The following is a 20,182-nucleotide window of genomic DNA, read 5'->3' on the forward strand; positions in this document are numbered from 1 at the left end:
AATTCCACCAATGTTTTGTTATAATTCGAATACCTGTACTAAGTAATATATGAAGACTATTTGAAAACAAAAAATATTTACTCAAAGAGTGACTTTTCGCCACTCAAGTAGTTTTAATTAAAATAATATAATACCAAAAGGGAACATAATATCACATTTATAAGATTTGTAATATTTTAACATTAAAATAATTCAAATTATATTTCATTCAATGAAGTGTTTTGAATCTTTTTGAAAACATTTACTATCAGACATCACAGTCAAGCTCAATCTATATTACTTAAATTAATATTATTTAAGTACATTATCATCCCGTTGAAACTTAACAATGTTATTTAAAATAAACAGATACTGAAAACTACTACATTTTATTTTAATATATTAACTACTTACATTTTCACATATGTTCAAAATAATCTCATATTAAATCTAATACAAATAAAATTATTTCAATATTTTGCATCCTAACTATCCTATGAGAAAACTGATGGGGTACAACTTTCTACTAATCTATATATAATATGTTATGTTTTTAAAGTGATAACCCTCACTTTTAGGATTAATACACAAATAAAATTTGAAAAACAAAATTTTATGAACGATGCGGGATTCGAACCCACGACCTCCGGCGTTCCGTGCCGGTGCACTAACCAACTGAGCTAACAGTTCGAGTACCGCCACGCTATAAAATTCTGTTTGATTTGTTCAACTCTTATGAAGCCACAATCTAAGAGTTGAACAAAGCTGTTTGTCTGTTTGTTTTTCAAATTTTATTTGTGTATTAATCTATATATATAAAAGAGAATGTATGTTTGTATGTTGAAGCTCAAGGAAGGTTTACATATCTATACTAATATTATAAAGCTGCAGTGTTTGTTTGTTTGAACGCGCTAATCTCTGGTACTACTGGTCCGATTTGAATGATTCTTTCAGTGTTGGGTAGTCCATTTATCGAGGAAGGCTATAAGGCTATGTTTTTTTTTCAAAATTAGGGATCCGTAATAAAATTGCTTTTTTGTAACACAAGGTGTAAAATCGAAAAACTATTTTTGCGTGCGCTGCAAAAACTATTGACAATAGAACAAAATGATGTACAGGCTATAATATAGGCAATATTTTATTACTTATAAAACTTTCGCGTGAATTATACTTTATATGGCAAAACAACGTTTGCCGGGTCAGCTAGTATAATTTATATGGCAAAACAACGTTTGCCAGGTCAGCTAGTAGTAAATACGTTAATAATAACATATTAGTTAATTAACTGTTAACAGACGTTTGAGAAAAAAATTTCAAATTCTATGGCTTCAAGTTACTTGTTAAATGTCACCTGTCATTCAAAACGCGATAACGTATCAAATTAAACATATTATTTATTTACGCTTTTTATATTAATTAAACACTTACAGCCTTACAAATAAAATGGTATTAAGTTATATCTGAAAATAATCCAAGAATATGTAAAATGTTTACAACTACACATTTTGTTTATGATTGGTTTATACGGCCGTATAACATTTCCCGCGTTTATTTGCAAGGCTGCTTGCATTCGGAAAACTTCAGAATTAACATTGTATTGACAGTGTTGTCAGCGATATAGTCAACATTTTCCATAACTTTGTTTACTCTCGTAGTATAACTTTAGACCAAGTTTATTTGTAAGGCCGTTAACATATTATAATAAAATCAATCATTCTGTATTTGTGAATATTATAAGACGTATTGGTTACATAATGACAAAGTTTAAAAAAAAAAATCAAATCATTTTTGTACCCATAAATACACAAATACCCTCCGATAAGAGATTTCCCTCAGAAGCATATTAAATACTCCTAATCTTTCCGAAATCCACTGGCAATTCCAAAGCAAAACCCACAAAATTTGCTCAACAAAAATTGCGACTCGCGCTTGACCGGTCTTTACATCTTCTGTTTTTTTCAAGGAACAAGACGAGTAGGACGTTCAGTTGAAGGTAATTGATACGTCCTGCCCATTACAATGCAGTGCCGCTCAGGATTCTTGAAAAACACATAAATTCCGAGCGGCACTACAATTGCGATCGTCACCTTGCGACATAAAATGTCAAGTCTCATTTGCCTAGTAATTTAACTAGCAACGGCGCCATTCAGACCGAAACACAATAATGCTTACACATTACTGGTTCACGGCAGAAATAGGCGCCGATGTGGTACCCACAATTTAGCCGGCATCCTGTGCAAAGGAGCCTCCCACTGGTATATAAATAAATTTGCCTAATAATATCTTTGGCATTTCAAGAAACAGGTTGCACCTCCCATATAAATAGTATTACAGAACAGTAATTTAATTATCAAAGATAACTTATCACATTTACTGAGAAAATTTATTGAATTAGGCGTTACTTTGCGGAAATCCATAATTATACAAATGATTTAAGTTTTCTTTAGTGTTAATTCCGCCAATATTTATAATTTAAATCATTTTTTATAAATTAAATCATTTGCACATTTACTGAGTTCTGAGACTGCTGAGTGGTAACTAAACTTGAACTCTATGACAGGCACTGGGTTTGAGTCCCGGTAGGTGCATTTGTTTGATGAATATGTTATGTTAATATAAATATATTTTTTGTATGTTAATTGTGTGTATGTATATCATATTAAATATTATTATTAATACAATTATTATTAAATTAGCGACTTTTACCTAAGTCTTAAAATTACCATTTATTACCCGTTAACTACCACGTCACATGACAAAGCGATAGTTTCATTAAGAATTTCCTAATTTAAAAACATTACATAGTTCGAAAAATATGAATACTTATCTAAAAACATTTTACACAATACTTATAGTAATAATTAACATTCAACCCTGTAATTCAATTCACTTTTCATATCTTGTTGAATTACCCTTATTTTTTCTTTTGTCGTCAGTCGAATATGACTATTAATAAAATCATCTCAGTCCTCCAACATACATAAATGAAATTTAATAATAGTTTCATATTACGGTATAATAATTATTAATTAACACTTGTTGTTGTTAAATATAACATCCGCCATTTTGTTTTTAACGATTTAAGAGATAGATGTCAAAATGTGTTAGAGCGTGAGCCACGGACTAGTAAAAAAATAAGAACTCCGTGTCACCTTACATAACACCAAAACAAGCCGATTGACGTGTAAATACATAGCCCCACGCACACACTTACACTACTACAGGCCGATAGGAGAATTGTTGTCGTCTGTGACAGATCAGTTTGCGTCTCAATAAAATATTTTAAAAATGCCGTCGTGCGTTGTGAATAAGTGTAAAAAGGATACTTTCTAAGTATTTGTGACCATATATGATTATTTAAGTGAAAAAAATTTTGTAACTAGTATCCCGCCTAACCGCACACTCACTAGCATAACTCTGTCAGCAATACTCGTAGCTTTAGCGTAAAAGTGTTTACTTTAGACGCTGTAGACCCGGGTTCGATACACCTACCAGTGTATGGAATTTTTTTGGGTTTTGTAAAGTTAGTGGAAATTTCTAGTAAGTTCAGGATCCAATCGAACAAAAAAAGGGGATGGTAAATGTGTAAGCAGGATAAAAATAGTTAAAAGAATTTTCTGGTACAATTTTAATTTAAATATGGAATGGGAGAATCATTTTGAAAATAGAACAGATCCGGGGGTATATAAGCCGTACTAAGCGTGGCCTACGGCAGTTCTAGTTCTGACACGAAAGTGTAAAGAAGAAGAAGAAGAAGAAAAGAAGAAGTAGTGAAAAGTGAAAGTGTTCCAAGAAGAAGCAGATAGAAGAGACTTAGTGTTCGGTGCGGTGTGACGCGTTGAAGGTACCGCCGCCCACAAGAGGAACAGCGGCAGAACGGCGAAGTGCAAGTTCAGAAAAAGTGAACGCAAATAAAGACTCGTTCCTATAAGCGGAGTATTATTCCCTGACCCACTCTCGTGTCAATACTATATAAGAATAGCTAAACTCACTTTAAACTCCGAAGTACAGACTTAGGAACAGAGTGTTATACAAAAGCATCAGTTTCTAAAAGTATTACCTACTCATTAAGTTAATATAATTACCTAGTTTTAATTTACGAAGCATTATTCATAAATCTTACTATTATATTACAACGGTTTTCTTATTAGCAAGATCTTACCAGTCTCAAAAATATAGAAATACAATATAAATATTATAAGTCCGTCATACACAACTATCTATTATACCTTACCTATATTTACAACTATTGACACTAATTACAAGAAACAATTTATGGACAGTGTTAAATTTGATTGCTCAGTAAACCTATTGTTTCCAATACCATCTTTAAGTACATATTTATTCTGTAGTATGGTTAATAACTGTATCCAAATCATGAGAATGGTTACAACTTTTAAGTTCTATGAGGGATGGCACGGCAAATGTTCGTTTACACTTCTCACACATTTTGAACACACGGTCTAGATGTACGGTGTTGGTATCGGTGATGTTTGGCTGACCAGGATTACTTGATATTGACTGGTTCTTAAAGGAACCTGAAACAATAATAATAAAAATGACACACTTTTACACAAATTATCTTACCTCAAACTTGGCGTAGCCTGTACTATGGGCACAAGACAACGATATATTTAATACAATATACTTACTTAAACATACATAAATACTTATAAACATCCATGACTCGGAAACAAACATCCATATTCATTATTTAAATGTTCGCCCTGCAACTTCTAGCTCAGTAGGCAGGGTATTAACCACTGGGCTAAATGGGTCGTCAGTATGTAATGCTATTTATAACCTAGGTCCTAAAGAATAATTGAGAGCGATATTTAAAGAAATTAACATCTTGACTTTTGCTTCTCAATATATTCTTGATAATCTAATTAATGTAGATATGTTCATAGGCACATAAGTGAATTTGCTAGAAACTGTCATAACCATAAAGTTAACACTAGGAACAGACATAAACTTATAATGCCTACTACTCGTCTAAGTCGAGTTAGTCTTTTGTGGGTATGTATATGCTTTTACAACAAGATCCCAGAAAATGTTCAAAACAAAAGTATTACGTTATTTAAAAGAATTGTTGAAAAACGTTTGTGTGGTAGAGGTTACTATAACATAAATGACTTTCTCAATGATACCACAGATTGGGAATAGAGCGAACACCCTCAGGCAAAGCGGGAGGACACCGATTCCAAAAATAACAATAATTGTAACTAGAATTCGGTCTAATTAATTAGGTTGTATAAAAATACGCAAGTTTTTTTAATATTATATCTATTGTTTTGGAATAGTTTTTTTTTGAAGTCGGTTGTTTATTTTTTATTTTTTTTTTATTAAGCATTATTTAAGTACCGCAGTTGATAGAGCCGCTTGATGTCGGATTTTTATTTCGTACTGCATTGTATGAACACCGGGTCGATGGACTCTCCTTGTATCTGAAGCACCATTGCATCATAGTTGTCTGAAAACAGTAAGATTTTTTACATCATTGTTGAATTTGGCGAAACATTATCTTACAATTATGACTCAAAGTAAGTTGCAAAGGCTTTCGTAGCTGAAACTTCTCCATTTAATCAAAATTCCTCCCAACCAATCATTTCTTTTAATAAATTCAAGCTATTCTGTAGGCACACCTCTGTTATTTGGTTTTATACAACAACTAATTACCACAGGAAGTAACTTTCCAGTTCTGTTATTATGGTCGTCATCACAACGTAAATAATGTCAGAGAAATTTAAAAAAAATTACTCCTTTAAGTTTGATCTGTTCGATTAAAAAAGTTTTGGAACCCATCTTCTTCGATGCACGCATCATGCACAAAAAGGAGCAAACATTTCCGGCTTACGTTTTAAATGTTCTAATAATAAACCATTGACAATTTGTTATTTCTAAGCGTTTACCAGTGGGAGGCTCCTTTGCACAAGATGCCGGCTAGTTGTGGTACAACGGTGCCTATTTGTGCCGTTAAGCAGTAATGTGTAAGTATTATGTTTCGGTCTGAAGGGCGCCGTAGCAAATGAGACTTAACATTTTATGTCTCAAGGTGACGAGCGCAGTTGTAGTGCCGCTCAGAATTTCTGGATTTTCCAAGAATCCTGAGCGGCACTGCATTGTAATGGGCAGGGCGTACTAATTACCATAAGCTGAACGTCCTGCTAGTCTCGTCCCTTATTTTTATAAAAAAAGTGATATGCTTCACTTCTACGATTAAGTATACAAATTTAATTTAATCAAGATTTACGAATGATGCCGCATGCGGACGGTTGGATTTTATGGTAAGAGCGCTGAGACGTACGCCGAGAGGCGCGGGTTCGAATCCCGCATCGCTTATAAATTTTGGTACAAATTAAATTTTTTAAACATGTGCGTCTCGTTACTTCCAATTTCTGAGCTATCTACTTTGAGTACAAGTTTCAAAATGTCTTATTGTACCTAGAAAACAATTTAAACACGACAAACCTTAAATGCATCTCTGAATTTATTTGACATAATATGGTAGAATATAGGGTTGATACACGTAGACAGATAGTAGAACACTCCTGATGTGTAGGTGAGGAAATGATACGCGAACAGTAGCAACGGTGACTTCGCCAGATGGTTCTCTGTAGTCCCGTAGATAGCCACCAGTCTCTGAGCGTGGAATGGTGCCCAGCAAATGAAGAACGCAACGACGACCGCAACTGTAGATAAAATTTAATATTATTCTGACAGAATATTAAGCGGTTAAGGGTTACTGTTGGTCTTTTTTGTACAAAATGTAATATAAATTCGCCTTAAAAAGTATTGGTTCCCGTATAGTATTATAGTATTCCCAGCTATTATTTTGTTGGCAGTGAATGTGTTAAATCGGTATTGGTGTGGCTTACTCTTATGATAATTAATCCCTTTTACACCAATATTAGATAAAAGATATAGCAAGTACGCAAAATAGTTTAAAAGCAATTGAAGTATGCGCCATATATAATGATATAGGATAATGTATTCAATTTGCGATAATATTACTCGATAAAGTAAAAATATTATAGTTTAAAGCTTTTAAATACCTACTTATTGCAAAAGTATACTATACAGAAGGTACTTACGTATGTTAGTAAATGTTAATATTCAAATCAATACTCAACTAAGGAAACTGTTAGTTTCAGTTAAAAAAAGAATGAAATAAAAAAACGTGTCTTAATGTCTTTTAATAATTTTCTTATTCGGGTTGGACTTAGTATCATTTTAGACTTAGGACATTTAATCTCGATAGATTTATTTTTTGAAAAATAGTCTTTGTTTATATTATCATAAAACTATGATAGCTATAAACACAAAACTTATTTTATTCGATAGTAGTTTATTAGTATTTATTAGTTTTCACTGTGGGATTTATCAATACGCTTTTTGAATTATTTTATATTAATTTTTTTCTTAATAAATCAAACGCGACGCCTTGGTTGCATGTTATTATTATTATTTATTTATCATGTTATTATTATTTTTGTTGCATGCAATTATTTTCCTACTCACATACGGAAGTGCTATCTCTTCGAGGTCCATTTTGATACTATCTCAGTCTGGTGTCTAGTTTGGTAGCTTGCGGACACCACGGTTACGCCACCGTGGTCCTCGGTGAAATATAGGCCTAAGGATTACGGTCGCAACCAATGTGCACTGACTTATGATGAAAATCAAGCTTGTTTGCAATCGCATACTCTCATTGACTAGACGTTTTAGTAACATGTGATTTGAATCAACTCAACTAAAAAAATAAGGGGATTTTGTAATTTTATGAAACCACGATAAAAGTGAAACCTTTTTTCACATTAAAGACATTTAACTAAAAATTTTTGGAATAATATTCCATTAAGGGTATATAAATCGCTTTATCACTTAACGATGTAATAAAAGTTTCACTTTAAAAAATTATAATACAACAACTATGCAACGTATTATATCATATTATAATATATTTTTAGAACTGCTTGTTATATTCATTTAGAGAAAACGGTTATAACTAGAGTGAATTTTCGGTTTTTACAGTAAATTTTCAATGAGGCATACTATTTCAAATTAGTGGTAGTTTTTAAGGTTCAGTAAGTAATTTTGAATTTAAATTTTTAGAGCGACTCCAGAAAGTCTAAGAACTACACGAGATAACAAATAATAAAAAAGCGTAATAAGAGTATTACCACTATAATCGTGATCCAAAGCTCTATCAACTACAAATTATAAAAATTTATTAGGTTATTGTTATGTTAGAACAGTTGCAATAACGCACGAGCCGAGTGTAGCGTGCCGCGGCAGCGGCCGGTGAGAGCCAGAATCGAATTGTAGGCGTTTCCTTTTCTTTCCTACCCATTAAAACGTGCCAACCCTTAAAAATGTCATAATTTGAGGCTAGGTTATAATGCTTTTTTCTCTGGAACGGTGCATTACCTTTTAATACGAGTGGTAACATTATATCGTGGACTAAAGCTCTATCAACTACAATATTTTTCACCTCATAATTCGTGCTACATGATACTAAGTTTTAACCCAATTTTCAAAAGTTAATGTAATAATTAATGGATATATTTTTATATACGTTTGTCATGTCATACGTAATGAATGAAGGATAAAGCTCCCATTAGCGGCTTAACTTTTCACACAAATATTTGATAAGGTCGTTAGCGTGTCTGAGTGAAACACAATATCGAGGACAGTATTAATGAGTCGCTCTTTGTACACTAACTTAGATCGGGTTGAATTCATGTTTTGATAGTTCACGAAGGAGTTTTTATACTAGTTACTACACCTTTTCGGAAAGTGCCATCGTATGTTACCACTGGGCCTAATTTGCATTATTTATTACGTAGTTATATGCGAGTGAAAAAGTTGTATGAAATCCATAACTATCAAGTTATATGATTTCTGGACCTTACGTAGATGACGTCACATCGTCGCTTTGTTGCGGTGTTCAAAACAAGCATCACTAGGATATTATAATGAATAAATAAACAACGACTTATTTTTTCTGTATTATTGATTGATGTAAAGGTGTTGTGTTGTGATGCTAATTACTATTATCATATTGATGATTAATTTATAAAATAATCTGGGTTAAGTAAAAAAAATACTTTATTTTTCTGGTAATACTATTATAGCGAGCGACCCACAACAACAGAAACTACAGAACTAATAACAACAAAAGTCAAAACGTAATACTGAAAACTTCAAGAACAAAGCAGTCATAACACGAAAATATCACGACATGTACCTAACGGTAAAAAATTGCAAACCGTACTGACGCAACAGAACGAGCGCCGGGGGGGGTGAATGGGGAACAGGAGGGGGCTTCACGTCTAGGAATAATGTATTGTAACGTGATTTATCAGACAGTAATATTATCACATATTTATTAATTTTTCTGTTTGAATACTGGATATTAAAACAAATATAACACGATAAAATTTAGACAAAAGTAATATTCTGTTCTATTCTTCCTAATGTGGGTTCAATCGATCTTGTGATCAGTGCTAAGTTTGAACCAAGTTTTATTTTCTTATTATACGAGTACCTGAAACAAATCTTTTTTTAGAAGTCTGTAAAATTATTACTTACGTGCTGGTGGTCTATAAGTTACGCGTGTGGTAGCATGTTTTATGTCTTCTTTTTATTACCTTTTATTTTCCTATGGTGAAAATAATACAGACATTGACGAAAATACTAAGATAAATATAGCCTTACTTACCCAACATTTTAACAACTCGTTTTGTTGATTGTGTGCTATTCTTTCTCTGTATTTTGTGTGTCTTGATCTTTATCATTTCCTTCTGCGCCATTAAATTCTCCTTAGTGACGTTCGATTTATTGAGCCGCAATCCAATTAGTGAATAAAGCACTGTTATGACGATCATCGGCGCGAAAAAGAAAAAGAAAGTCGACAGCTCGAAGGAATGTTCGATAATAACCCTTGTTTGTAAGCACATAGTGACACCTTTGTACACTCTAATACCGAACTGTAGAGCTTGCGGAAGTGCTAGCCCGAAAGAAGCAATCCATAACAAGATTACATGTTTTATTGCTCGATTTAGTTTCGACATTTTGTGGGAAACGAACGGGTGACATATTGCAAGGTATCTTTCTATTGTAAACAGGGTTATTGTCAAAACACTCGCGTTTGTTGATGTCTCCGCAGCTAGGCCACGTATCAAACAAAAGGTATGACCAAAAACGTAGGGCCATTTCGACCAAATGGAATATATTTCTTGGGGCATTCCGCTTACAAGCAAAAGCAGATCTGATATTGCTAAGCTGAATAAGTAATAATTTGTAGCTGTGTGCATGTTTTGATTCCGAATTATAATTATACATGTGAATATGTTACCGAAAAGCCCTGTGATAAATATAAGTGAGTAAATTATTGTTATTGGTATTACTATGTAGAGAGAATCCCTTTGAGGGCCAAAGATGAGAGTTGAGTCCACGGATTCTGAGGAGTTGAGGAATGAATCCGAAATATTGAGAATAGAGTCGGATACATTATCCATAGAAGTCATTATTTTAGAGGTATTACTATGATTAATTGGCTTTCATAATAGAGTGACTCCGCTTCACTCTGTTGCTCGCGTTTGCATCAATCCTGGAACAAAAACACAACATTTGAATAATTATATTGGAATAACATTGACATGTTGTTTTGATGTGCCCCATATCTAGGGTTGGCAACTTTTATTAGAAATAATATTGAATATCTGATTTCAAAGGAGGTTTATAAAGAGTAACTTCCAAAAAAGAGTGTAATTTATTTATATATTTTTAAATACAATATAATAATAAAAATAAAATGGGTTTGCTTTATATTACATAATTGGCAACAGTATAGTAAAACATTGTGTAAAAAAGAGTATTTTAGCATACTCTACTCGTATAAGTGTTATAGATTATAGAGTACGACTACATGATACAGAGTATAATACTCTATTTTAGAGTAGGGTTGACAACCCTGCCCATAGCCGATTACAATAAGTTTTTTTAAATGATACTAAGGGACGAGACGAGCAGGAAGAAAGCAGTGCCGCTCAGGATTCTTGACAAACCCAAAAAACTGAGTGGCAATTGCGCTCGTCACCTTGAGACATAAGATGTTAAGTCTCATTTACCCAGTAATTTCGTTAGCTACGGCGCCCTTCAGACCAAAACACAGTAACGTTTACACATTACTGCTTCATGGCAGAAATAGGCGCCGTTGTGGTACCCATAATCTAGCCGGCATCCAGTGCAAAGGAGCCTCCCACTGGTGATTCCCAGTGATTGCATGCGTAACAACGGATTCCCGGTGGGATCCCATTTGTGTTATTTTTTATTTATTCAATTTATACAATCTACAGCACATTACATTACAGTAGGTACTCAATTTTGATGTAATTTCAAACACAGAATATTATATTGATGCGTTAGACGGTTAGAATGTCACAATATTCGGTCTATCATCATCATAATCATCATCAGTCGGATAACGTCCACTGCTGGATGAAGGCAAAGAAAATTTGCAAAACGTCGGTTTTTTTCTTTTATCTTTCGTCCCAAAGATTTGCACGACGATCGGTCCTGCGCTGCCCTCATTCAACGTGTTCCGGCGTTCTTGACCAGATCGTCCATCATTATAAGATAATCTCATCCAAGTTGAGTAGTAATCCTGGCTTCATAATCATATTGGCACTTAATTAACCGTATGGAATATTATGTTAATGAAATAAATTCAATGAAATATATGTTCAAAGTTCATAATAATTTGTAAATTCAATCCACGTTCAAAAATATTGTATGATCAATAATTATGTATTTTTGATGTTTTAATAGGCCCCAATACGACATTTGAGATCTTGAGTGGTAAGCGAAACTAATTCGCAGTTGTATGCATCAATGTTGCACTTGCTACACCACACCCACTTTCAAAGAGATCTTATGTAAGACCTAGTCGCCGCCTTTTTATCCGAATACACACACACACACGCACACAGAGTTCTAGCTAGGTCTGAATAAATTTAAAACCAATAAATATATTGTAAATTGATTTAGTTGTAAATATTAACTATCGGCGAAAACTGGCCTCCTATTTCCTCTCCCTCCTTTCCTTTTCCAAGATCCCCTCCACCCCTCTTATATTTATATAATATATATCTATGTATACATATCTATGTATTTATTTACCTTAGTTTTAAGTTAGTTTTTATTTCTAGTCATTAGTCTTAAGTTAGGTTAAATGATAACAAATAGCCAGGTTTTCCCAGTTTCCTGGATTTTCCCCCACAAACCATATGTATTAGTTTTTTCAGTATAATAAAGTTTTATCCCTCAACACGTAGATAGGGTTGTAGAAATAAGTTTACTGATACCTACATATATAAGGCTTAATTGTAAATTACTTTAATAAGTAGATTATAAGTAATTTTGTATATATATCGTAATATCAAAATATAGAAATTTGGAATTTGATTTTTTTTTATCCGAATGACATAATTTTGATCTGTGCCTATAAAAAGAATTAATGTAAAAAAAAAAATATAAGCTGTAAGATACAAGATAACCGCCAAATGATAAAATATTTACTAATTGGATTTTTAATTGAAACGCTGGATTAACTTTATTGGCAAATATTTGCTGAAATTTACGGACGAATAAATACTTCGTTAAAATATAGCTTATTCACAATAATTTACAAAGTTAGTCAGTAATATTTAGTCACAAGTAATTATATATTAAAATTATTTTATATTTTATTATTATTAAAATAAGTGGTCGCTCAGTAGATAGTGTTTTTTTATTATGTGGGTTTTTAGTCGAGGTATATAAAATGGCTATCATATAAATAAAATTGCAGTGTCTGTTGAAACAACCTATAGTATATATACGGTTATATACACCAAAATAACATTTTTTACAATTTCTGTCTGTCTGTCTGTATGTTTGTTCGGGCTAATCCTTAAAATGGCTGGACCGATTTTGACGAGACTTTTAATGGAAGGTAGCTGATGTAATAGGAAGTAACTTAGGCCTATTACGTTTATTTTAGAAAAAATCTTTTATTTTAGAAAAATAACGAAATGTTGCAATGTCCAAGAAACGGTCTAACTCTGAAAGTAATTTATACGGCAATACAACGTTTGCCGGGTCAGCTAGTTGCATAAGAAATTTTGCAATATGTAATTTTTCAGCAATAGTTTCGACTAATTTGATTGTCTTTCAAAAGTATTAATGAAAACAAAAAAAAAATAGTTGAAACCTGACTGTTCATAACCGCGCGTTTCATAAGAAACCTTTTTTACATAGGTAGATACTGTATCGTGGTGTGAGCCAAACTGAATTCAAGAAAGGCACACCTTATGGTAATATGGTCCCTACATCTACACTATATCTACTATCTGCATCGGTCGGCGACCCATATACCCGAATGGTTAGGTCCCGGGTTCGAATCCCGGTAGGTGCAATCATTTATATGATGAATATGGATATTTTTTTTAAGTGTGAAAAATAAAACAACCCCAATGTAGGTAGGTACATACTTCAGAAACGATCATCATATTCTCGATAAGTATACATTTAAAATTTTCATAATGATATGAAAAATATTAATATTATTTTGTGGAGATTAAAAAAAAAAATTTTTTTGTAAGAAATCATAAGATCATATTATAACATGTCCACTTTAGTCAAAATATTACAAAGAATTCAATTACAATATATTTCTTTTGACGCGTTTAGCAAAATAGTCACAATTTCTCGTACAACTCTGAAAAAGCGGCGATCACTGCTAGCACAAATCACGTTATTTGTTTACAATAACCAAGCTTGTTTATCTAGTAACCTGTAACACAAACCGCATAATTATACCTCGTCTAATGTAAACAGAAGTGGCTATAGAATCTTAAGTGGCTGCGTCGGGTTTGGCGCCAAAACAGCTGGCTGCAGGTGCACGGGACGTGTGAGCATAGCTTACGTTAAATAATAAGAAGGTATGCTGCATTTAGCAACTATTTAAACAATTAAACATCTATTTTGCAAAAAAGAAATATTCTTTTAGGATAAAAAGGCCGACGTCTCATTTTCACAATTTTAGTAATTGCATGTATGCCTCAGATCGGCGTGGTTATGGCGCGCACGCAGCGTTCTTTCAATGCGAGTTATTTTAAGTAAAGTTATAAATTAATTAATAGATTGCTTATAATTAGGATGATTTGAGCGAATTTCGCATTCTCACTTTCTTCGGGCATGTATCGCGACGTGGAAGCCACTCCATAGAACGCTTAATAGTGCAGGGTAAAGTCGAGGGCACTAGACCACGAGGCAGGTCCCCGATGAGGTGGACAGACCAAGTGAGGGAAGCTATGGACGGTACTCTGCATGAATGCACGATTAGAGCGGCAGTTCACGACGAGTGGCGTCGCATTGTGAAACAGGCCACTAACTTCGACGTGACCACCACGACCACTCTGACAAGAGTGTAACGCCGAAGAAGAAGAGTGAATTTATCTGAAAGCTATTGAAACAAGTTATAAGACCATGCAGAAAGAACCATCTACTAAACAAAATAAGCGTCAGAACTTGGTGAGGGAATAGTGTGCCATACGAAACATGATATATCTAGAGCAATGGGGCACTGCCGATTTCGGAACGGTTTGAAGAATATTTTCTCTACGTATACCTTTGAGACTCAATCCAATTTTGATTACAAAATATCTTTATTAACCATAATTAATTAGGAAACATTTAGTGGGTAAGATTTAATTTACTTAGCTTGAGAGACAGCATAACATTTTACGCGAATGTCATGACTTGAATTTATAACTAAAAGCATCACTAACAAGAAAATGAAACAAACAATATTTAATAATTTTCTAAGTCCTTAATAAATCGAAGAAACTGATCATTTTCAGTTTTCATTATGATAACAGCTATTGTCAACATATCTTCTCCACGTAAGAGATGTGTATAGAATAGAAAGTGTAGATGAATAATGCATATTGTTTTCGGTTTATTGTTCAATCCATATTCCATCTAAAAATTGCATTTGAATAATATCATTTAGTGTCGTTTCGTAAACATACCATGGAGTTTTATAGTGTTATTAACACAAATAATGATAATGCACTGCAATGTTATGAGCAATTCTTACGATATTTGAATAAATATATCGTGAGAGACTTGTAGATTGTACTCATGAAAGTGGTTCTCAGAAGGGCTACTGGAAACCTAGCTAGGTAATGCAGAAATGGAACGGAATCTTTCAAATGAATATTATGGAGAAATGACTGATCACTTTCAGGCAACGCTTGGCAAGGTTCTGATGATAATATATTTTAGCCTGCGCCAAGTGCTGCAGGATGTGTGTAGAATTAGATTTGTATATTGTGATGTTTTGTGTACAATATTTAATAAAATATTTTTAAACTAACCAGTGAATATATCACCTAGTAATAATTGTGTGTAAATGTTACAACTGAAAATGTATTTTTATCTTTTCGTTTTTTTTTTCGTTATTGTATTTGTACCATGAATTATAGTTACTTTGTTTTTTTGTAAAAGGGGGGGAATAGTGTAGGGACACACGTATGCAAATATGCTTAAGGAAGCTATTTGTTTATGTATGCGTGTCCACACTGTGTTCCCATCAATTATATTTTATTTTATATTCAGTAGCGGTCTGTAACTCATGTAGTTCGGTTCACTTATCTATACTAATATTATAAAGCTGCAGTGTTTGTTTGTTTGTTTGAACGCGCTAATCTCTGGTACTACTGGTCCGATTTGAATGATTCTTTCAGTGTTGGGTAGTCCATTTATCGAGGAAGGCTATAGGCTATGTTTTTTTTTCAAAATTAGGGATCCGTAATAAAATTTCTATTTTGTAACACAAGGTGTAAAATCGAAAACCTATTTCTGCGTGCGCTGCAAAAGTAATATTACTGTTTCGGTTTGAAGGGCGTCTCAAAGGCGGCTAGTGAAATAACTGAGATAATGACACTTAACATCTTATACCTCTAACTACAGATAGAGATAAATGACTACTACTGTCAGTAATTAGCTGTCAATAATCTAAAAATGTCTCAATATACCCGATAAGTCATTCTTATCGCCTTATATTGGGACGCGTGCATTGCAATTTCCATACAAACTTTATATCGCTGGTAAGCTATACGTCGTCCCATTGACAGACGGCGTGCACGGATAAGGTGAGTTACCGTGGATAAGTTTATTGGGACAGAAAAGACAACGATAGTTACGATTTTTATCTCAAGTAAGAGATATTACGATGAATATATGATACTGAATATTGGAACAGCTGTAAGTGACAATCGCAAATGCGAAACCGCTAAGAATGTTGTTTTTCCAATATCCTGAGTGGCACTCATTTATTAGAGGTAGGCTGTAATCAAGTGAAAGTCTTTCTTGCCTCATCACTTATTCACACTAAAAAAACCAAACACATAGATACTTATTGTACGCATTTTACTACGACTGTTTTTTTTTATATTTGTTACCATGACATGGCTCTGCGCTATGGTTGGCTCCCAACGAAGGACCCCTCAACTGTTAACAGCCGAGACATTTAAAGAACCACCATGGGTTTCAAATAAAAGACAAAGAAAAACTTTAATTCCATTTCTCTGGATCTATTTTAAAAATTGAAAATGTCGTGTTGCCATTTAAATTATTTTTAGAGTTAGACCGTTTCTTTTTTTTTTTTTTTTTTTTTTTATATTTATTAATAAAAAACAAATTTTACATTGCGGTTTCAAAGCAATAAAAACCACTGAGGTTTGTACAATTGCTAAATTAAGTCTACACCAACAGAGTTAAATTAATAAAAGAAAAAATAGTTCACAATCACTTAGCTATACATTATAATTATATTAATAAAAGTAAAAGTACTTGATACAATTAATAGTTAAGCACGATAAGTTGATCGGTGGTCAGTCAAGTCTTAAAAAGTATTTTTTTAAATTCTGTTTTAAATTAGTCTCAGTCAACGAGTCGGTCAAGTCACGTGGCAGTTTATTAATCAGTCTAGGTACTATGTAAGCTGTTGTTCTTTCACCGAACGCATTGGATGCCCGAGGCATGTGCAGCCGGTTTAGACTAACAGCGCGCGTATACACGGGGTGATCTATGGCTGTTTTTAATTTATTATTAAAATAATTTTCTTTTAGTATTGCATATTCAATTTGCTTAAATATTGACAACACTTGACAATGCTTAAATAGCCCGCTTTCGTTACCTTGAAATTTACGTTTAATTTGATTTGATACTATTTTTTTAAGAATTTGAATTTGAATTTTATTAATTTTGTCAAGGTACGAATTGTAAGTACGACCGTAACTGCTCAGTCCATACTGAACGTACGATTCGGCTAACGCGTTATAGAGCATTATTTTGACTTTATAGGGTATGCGATTTTTAAGAATTGAGATACTTGCAAGGAATTGTCTAAGTTTGTTGCATACATAGTCCACATGATTACTCCATTTAAATTTATCATCTATTATTAACCCAAGATATGTGTGAGATCTAACTATTTCCAAGGGTGTGCATTTACATGAGTGATAGTTTTTATGTAGGCAGACATGTTCGTGAGCTGTTATGTTTTTGATTGGTAATTTATTAATAAACGGTGATTTTATCAATAAGAGCTTAGTTTTATTTGGATTAAGAACAAGGCCTACATCATGACACCACCGGGTAAGGTTATTGAGGTCCTGTTGCATAAAATCACAAGCCTTTATTGGATCTTTGTCAGCGATTACGAGACAAGTATCGTCCGCAAACTGGAAACAAGTGCAGTTTTTTATACAATCTTTGATGTTATTGACGTATGAAAGAAAGTGAAGCGGCCCTAATACTGAACCTTGAGCGGTGCCCTTTCTCACCATGACTGGCTTACTCAACGTGTTGTCTATTTTCACTTTGTATGTCCGATTTTTTAGATAGTCACTGCACCATTCCAGTAATGGACCACGGACTCCACAAAAGTCTAACTCCTGAATAAGTTGATTATGCAACAAAGTATCAAAGGCGCGAGAGAAGTCTATAAATAATACTAAAACGTGTTTTTTAAGATCTAAGTGACTATTCACTTCGTCAGTAAATTTTGATAAAAGGATTGAAGTACTCTTACCAGCCTGGAATCCAAATTGATTTTGTTGTAGTACTTCATGTTTCCTGTAAAAACTATGTATTTGTTCGCATATAAACTTTTCAACAATTTTATCAATCGATGATAGTATTGTTATGGGTCGATAGTTATCATAATCACTATGTTTACCTTTTTTAAATATAGGCCTCACACAGCCTTCTTTTAATTCATTTGGGTAATGACTTTTGCTTACACTGCAATTTATTAAGTTTGCAATAGCCGTGGAGACATCTCTTCCAATTAATTTAATATCTGATACCTTGATACCATCCAGACCAGGTGCCTTACGTGAATTTAAGTTTTTTTTATAATTTTATAGACCGAATCGCTTGAAGCTTTTTTTAAAAAGATACTGGAATCATTTGGTTGGCGGCAATTATTTTGTTTATAAAGTTTTATTTTGCATGTTGGACTAATATCATTCACTGCATTATCAAAGCTTTTCGCAAAGTTATCTGCAATGATTTCAGTATGCAACCCTTGCGCATTGAATGCCTTAAGAATTGCTAAATCAATAGATGATGACACACGACCTAACATTTGGTTTATTATTTGGTACATTTTTTTTGTATTTCTAAAGTTATTACTAATTTCTTTTAGGTAATATGAATTTTTTTTAGCTTCTAAAACCTTGTGTATCTTGTTACGAACTTTATTATATTCTAATCTTAATTTAGGATCGTAATCATTATTTTTCCATTTGCGAAAAAGTTTCTCACGCTTTTTACAAAGTTCATTGATATTATTATCGATCCAAGGCAGCTTACATTTATTTTTACCATTATCTAAACCTATCCTTTTTTTCACAGTACTTGTAGCCGCATTGTTAGCATTATGAAAGGATCGACAAATAAAATTATAAATATCATACGGGGATTTCATGTCGTTTGTCACAGACCATTTAACGTTTTTTAGTTCCCGAAAAAGAATGTCATAGTTAATTTTTTGTTTGATATCACCCCGTGTACGCTCGGGCTGTGCATCGCCAATGCAAGCGAAGACAAGGCCTCGATGGTCCGCCAGTACAATATCTAACGCCGCCGAGTACGGATTTAATGTGGGGAAGCGTGCAAAAATGTGGTCGATACAAGATTTGGTTACATAGTTTTGTTTCATTTCAATTCTCGTATAATCGGATATACCACACATTAATCCATGCTCGCTGAGTGTTGCTAGATATGAATCTTTATATGTCGTTGAAGATTTTAGGTCAATGTTTATGTCACCAATCATTAGTAAGTTTAGTTTTGACTCAAATATAGAAAGATAGTTACCTAGTTCTTTTACAAAATTATTCTTGTTTGTTGATGGTGGGCGATAAACTGCACAAACAACTACATCCTGGCAATCATTTATTTTAAACGACCCTGTTAGACTTTCAAAAGTGCTTGTTTTATGATTGAATTTTGTAAATTTTATGTGATTTCGGATGTATATCATAATGCCGCCTCCCTTTTTATTTTTCCGTAGTTGTGAGTACATGTTAAAGCCAGGAAGGTTAAACAAATGGCAAATTTTATTCGAGATACCACATTCGGTCAACACTATTAAATCAATTGGAAAAGTACATTTATGAATAGTTTGTTCTAATTTACTGAAATTTTTAATTAAAGACCTGATATTAAAATGTAGACATGATAGTTTTAAAGTATTTTTAGGCGGTATATGTTGTAAAAAATTATTAAGTGTGTTACAATCTCGTATTTCTTTTATATGTGTATCCATATTATATATTTATATAAATTCAAACTTATACAGGCGAGAATTTAATGAGCTTTTTTATCAAATGTAAGGAAAAAAGAAACAAAAACTGTACCTAATAGCTTATTGAGGGGTAGATCCTTTCAGTTTCTTTTCAAAATTAGATGAGGTCGGACACTGCTTTTCAAGGAGGCATTGGACATTGCAACATTAATTTATTTTTCTAAAATAATCGTAGCCTAAGTTACTCCTTATTAGATCAGCTACCTGCCAATAAAAGTCCCACCAAAATCGGTCCAGCCATTTCAGAGATTAGTCGGAACAAACAGGGTAAAA

At 33.1% G+C, this 20,182-nt stretch overlaps 1 protein-coding gene across 2 annotated transcripts; it reads right to left on the minus strand.

Annotated features, from left to right (window-relative positions):
- Nucleotides 1-2,996: 2,996 nt before the first annotated feature.
- LOC126971619 (pyrokinin-1 receptor-like) lies at nt 2,997-10,508 on the minus strand. Of its 2 annotated transcripts, XM_050817977.1 has the most exons (4): nt 9,704-10,508; nt 6,451-6,671; nt 5,344-5,452; nt 2,997-4,517 (listed from the first exon to the last, which is right to left on the minus strand). In XM_050817977.1, the coding sequence occupies exons 1-4, from the start codon at nt 10,500-10,502 to the stop codon at nt 4,321-4,323; spliced, it is 1,326 nt and encodes a 441-aa protein (XP_050673934.1). In that variant the 5' UTR covers nt 10,503-10,508; the 3' UTR covers nt 2,997-4,320. The 2 variants fall into 2 exon arrangements, with proteins under 2 accessions (XP_050673934.1, XP_050673935.1); XM_050817978.1 differs by lacking the exons at nt 2,997-4,517; nt 5,344-5,452; nt 6,451-6,671 and having other exon boundaries at nt 9,696-10,508.
- Between the last annotated feature and the right edge of the window lie 9,674 nt (nt 10,509-20,182).

This window comes from Leptidea sinapis, chromosome 24 (assembly GCF_905404315.1).
Source record: "Leptidea sinapis chromosome 24, ilLepSina1.1, whole genome shotgun sequence".
In the NCBI taxonomy this organism is placed as follows: domain Eukaryota; kingdom Metazoa; phylum Arthropoda; class Insecta; order Lepidoptera; family Pieridae; genus Leptidea; species Leptidea sinapis.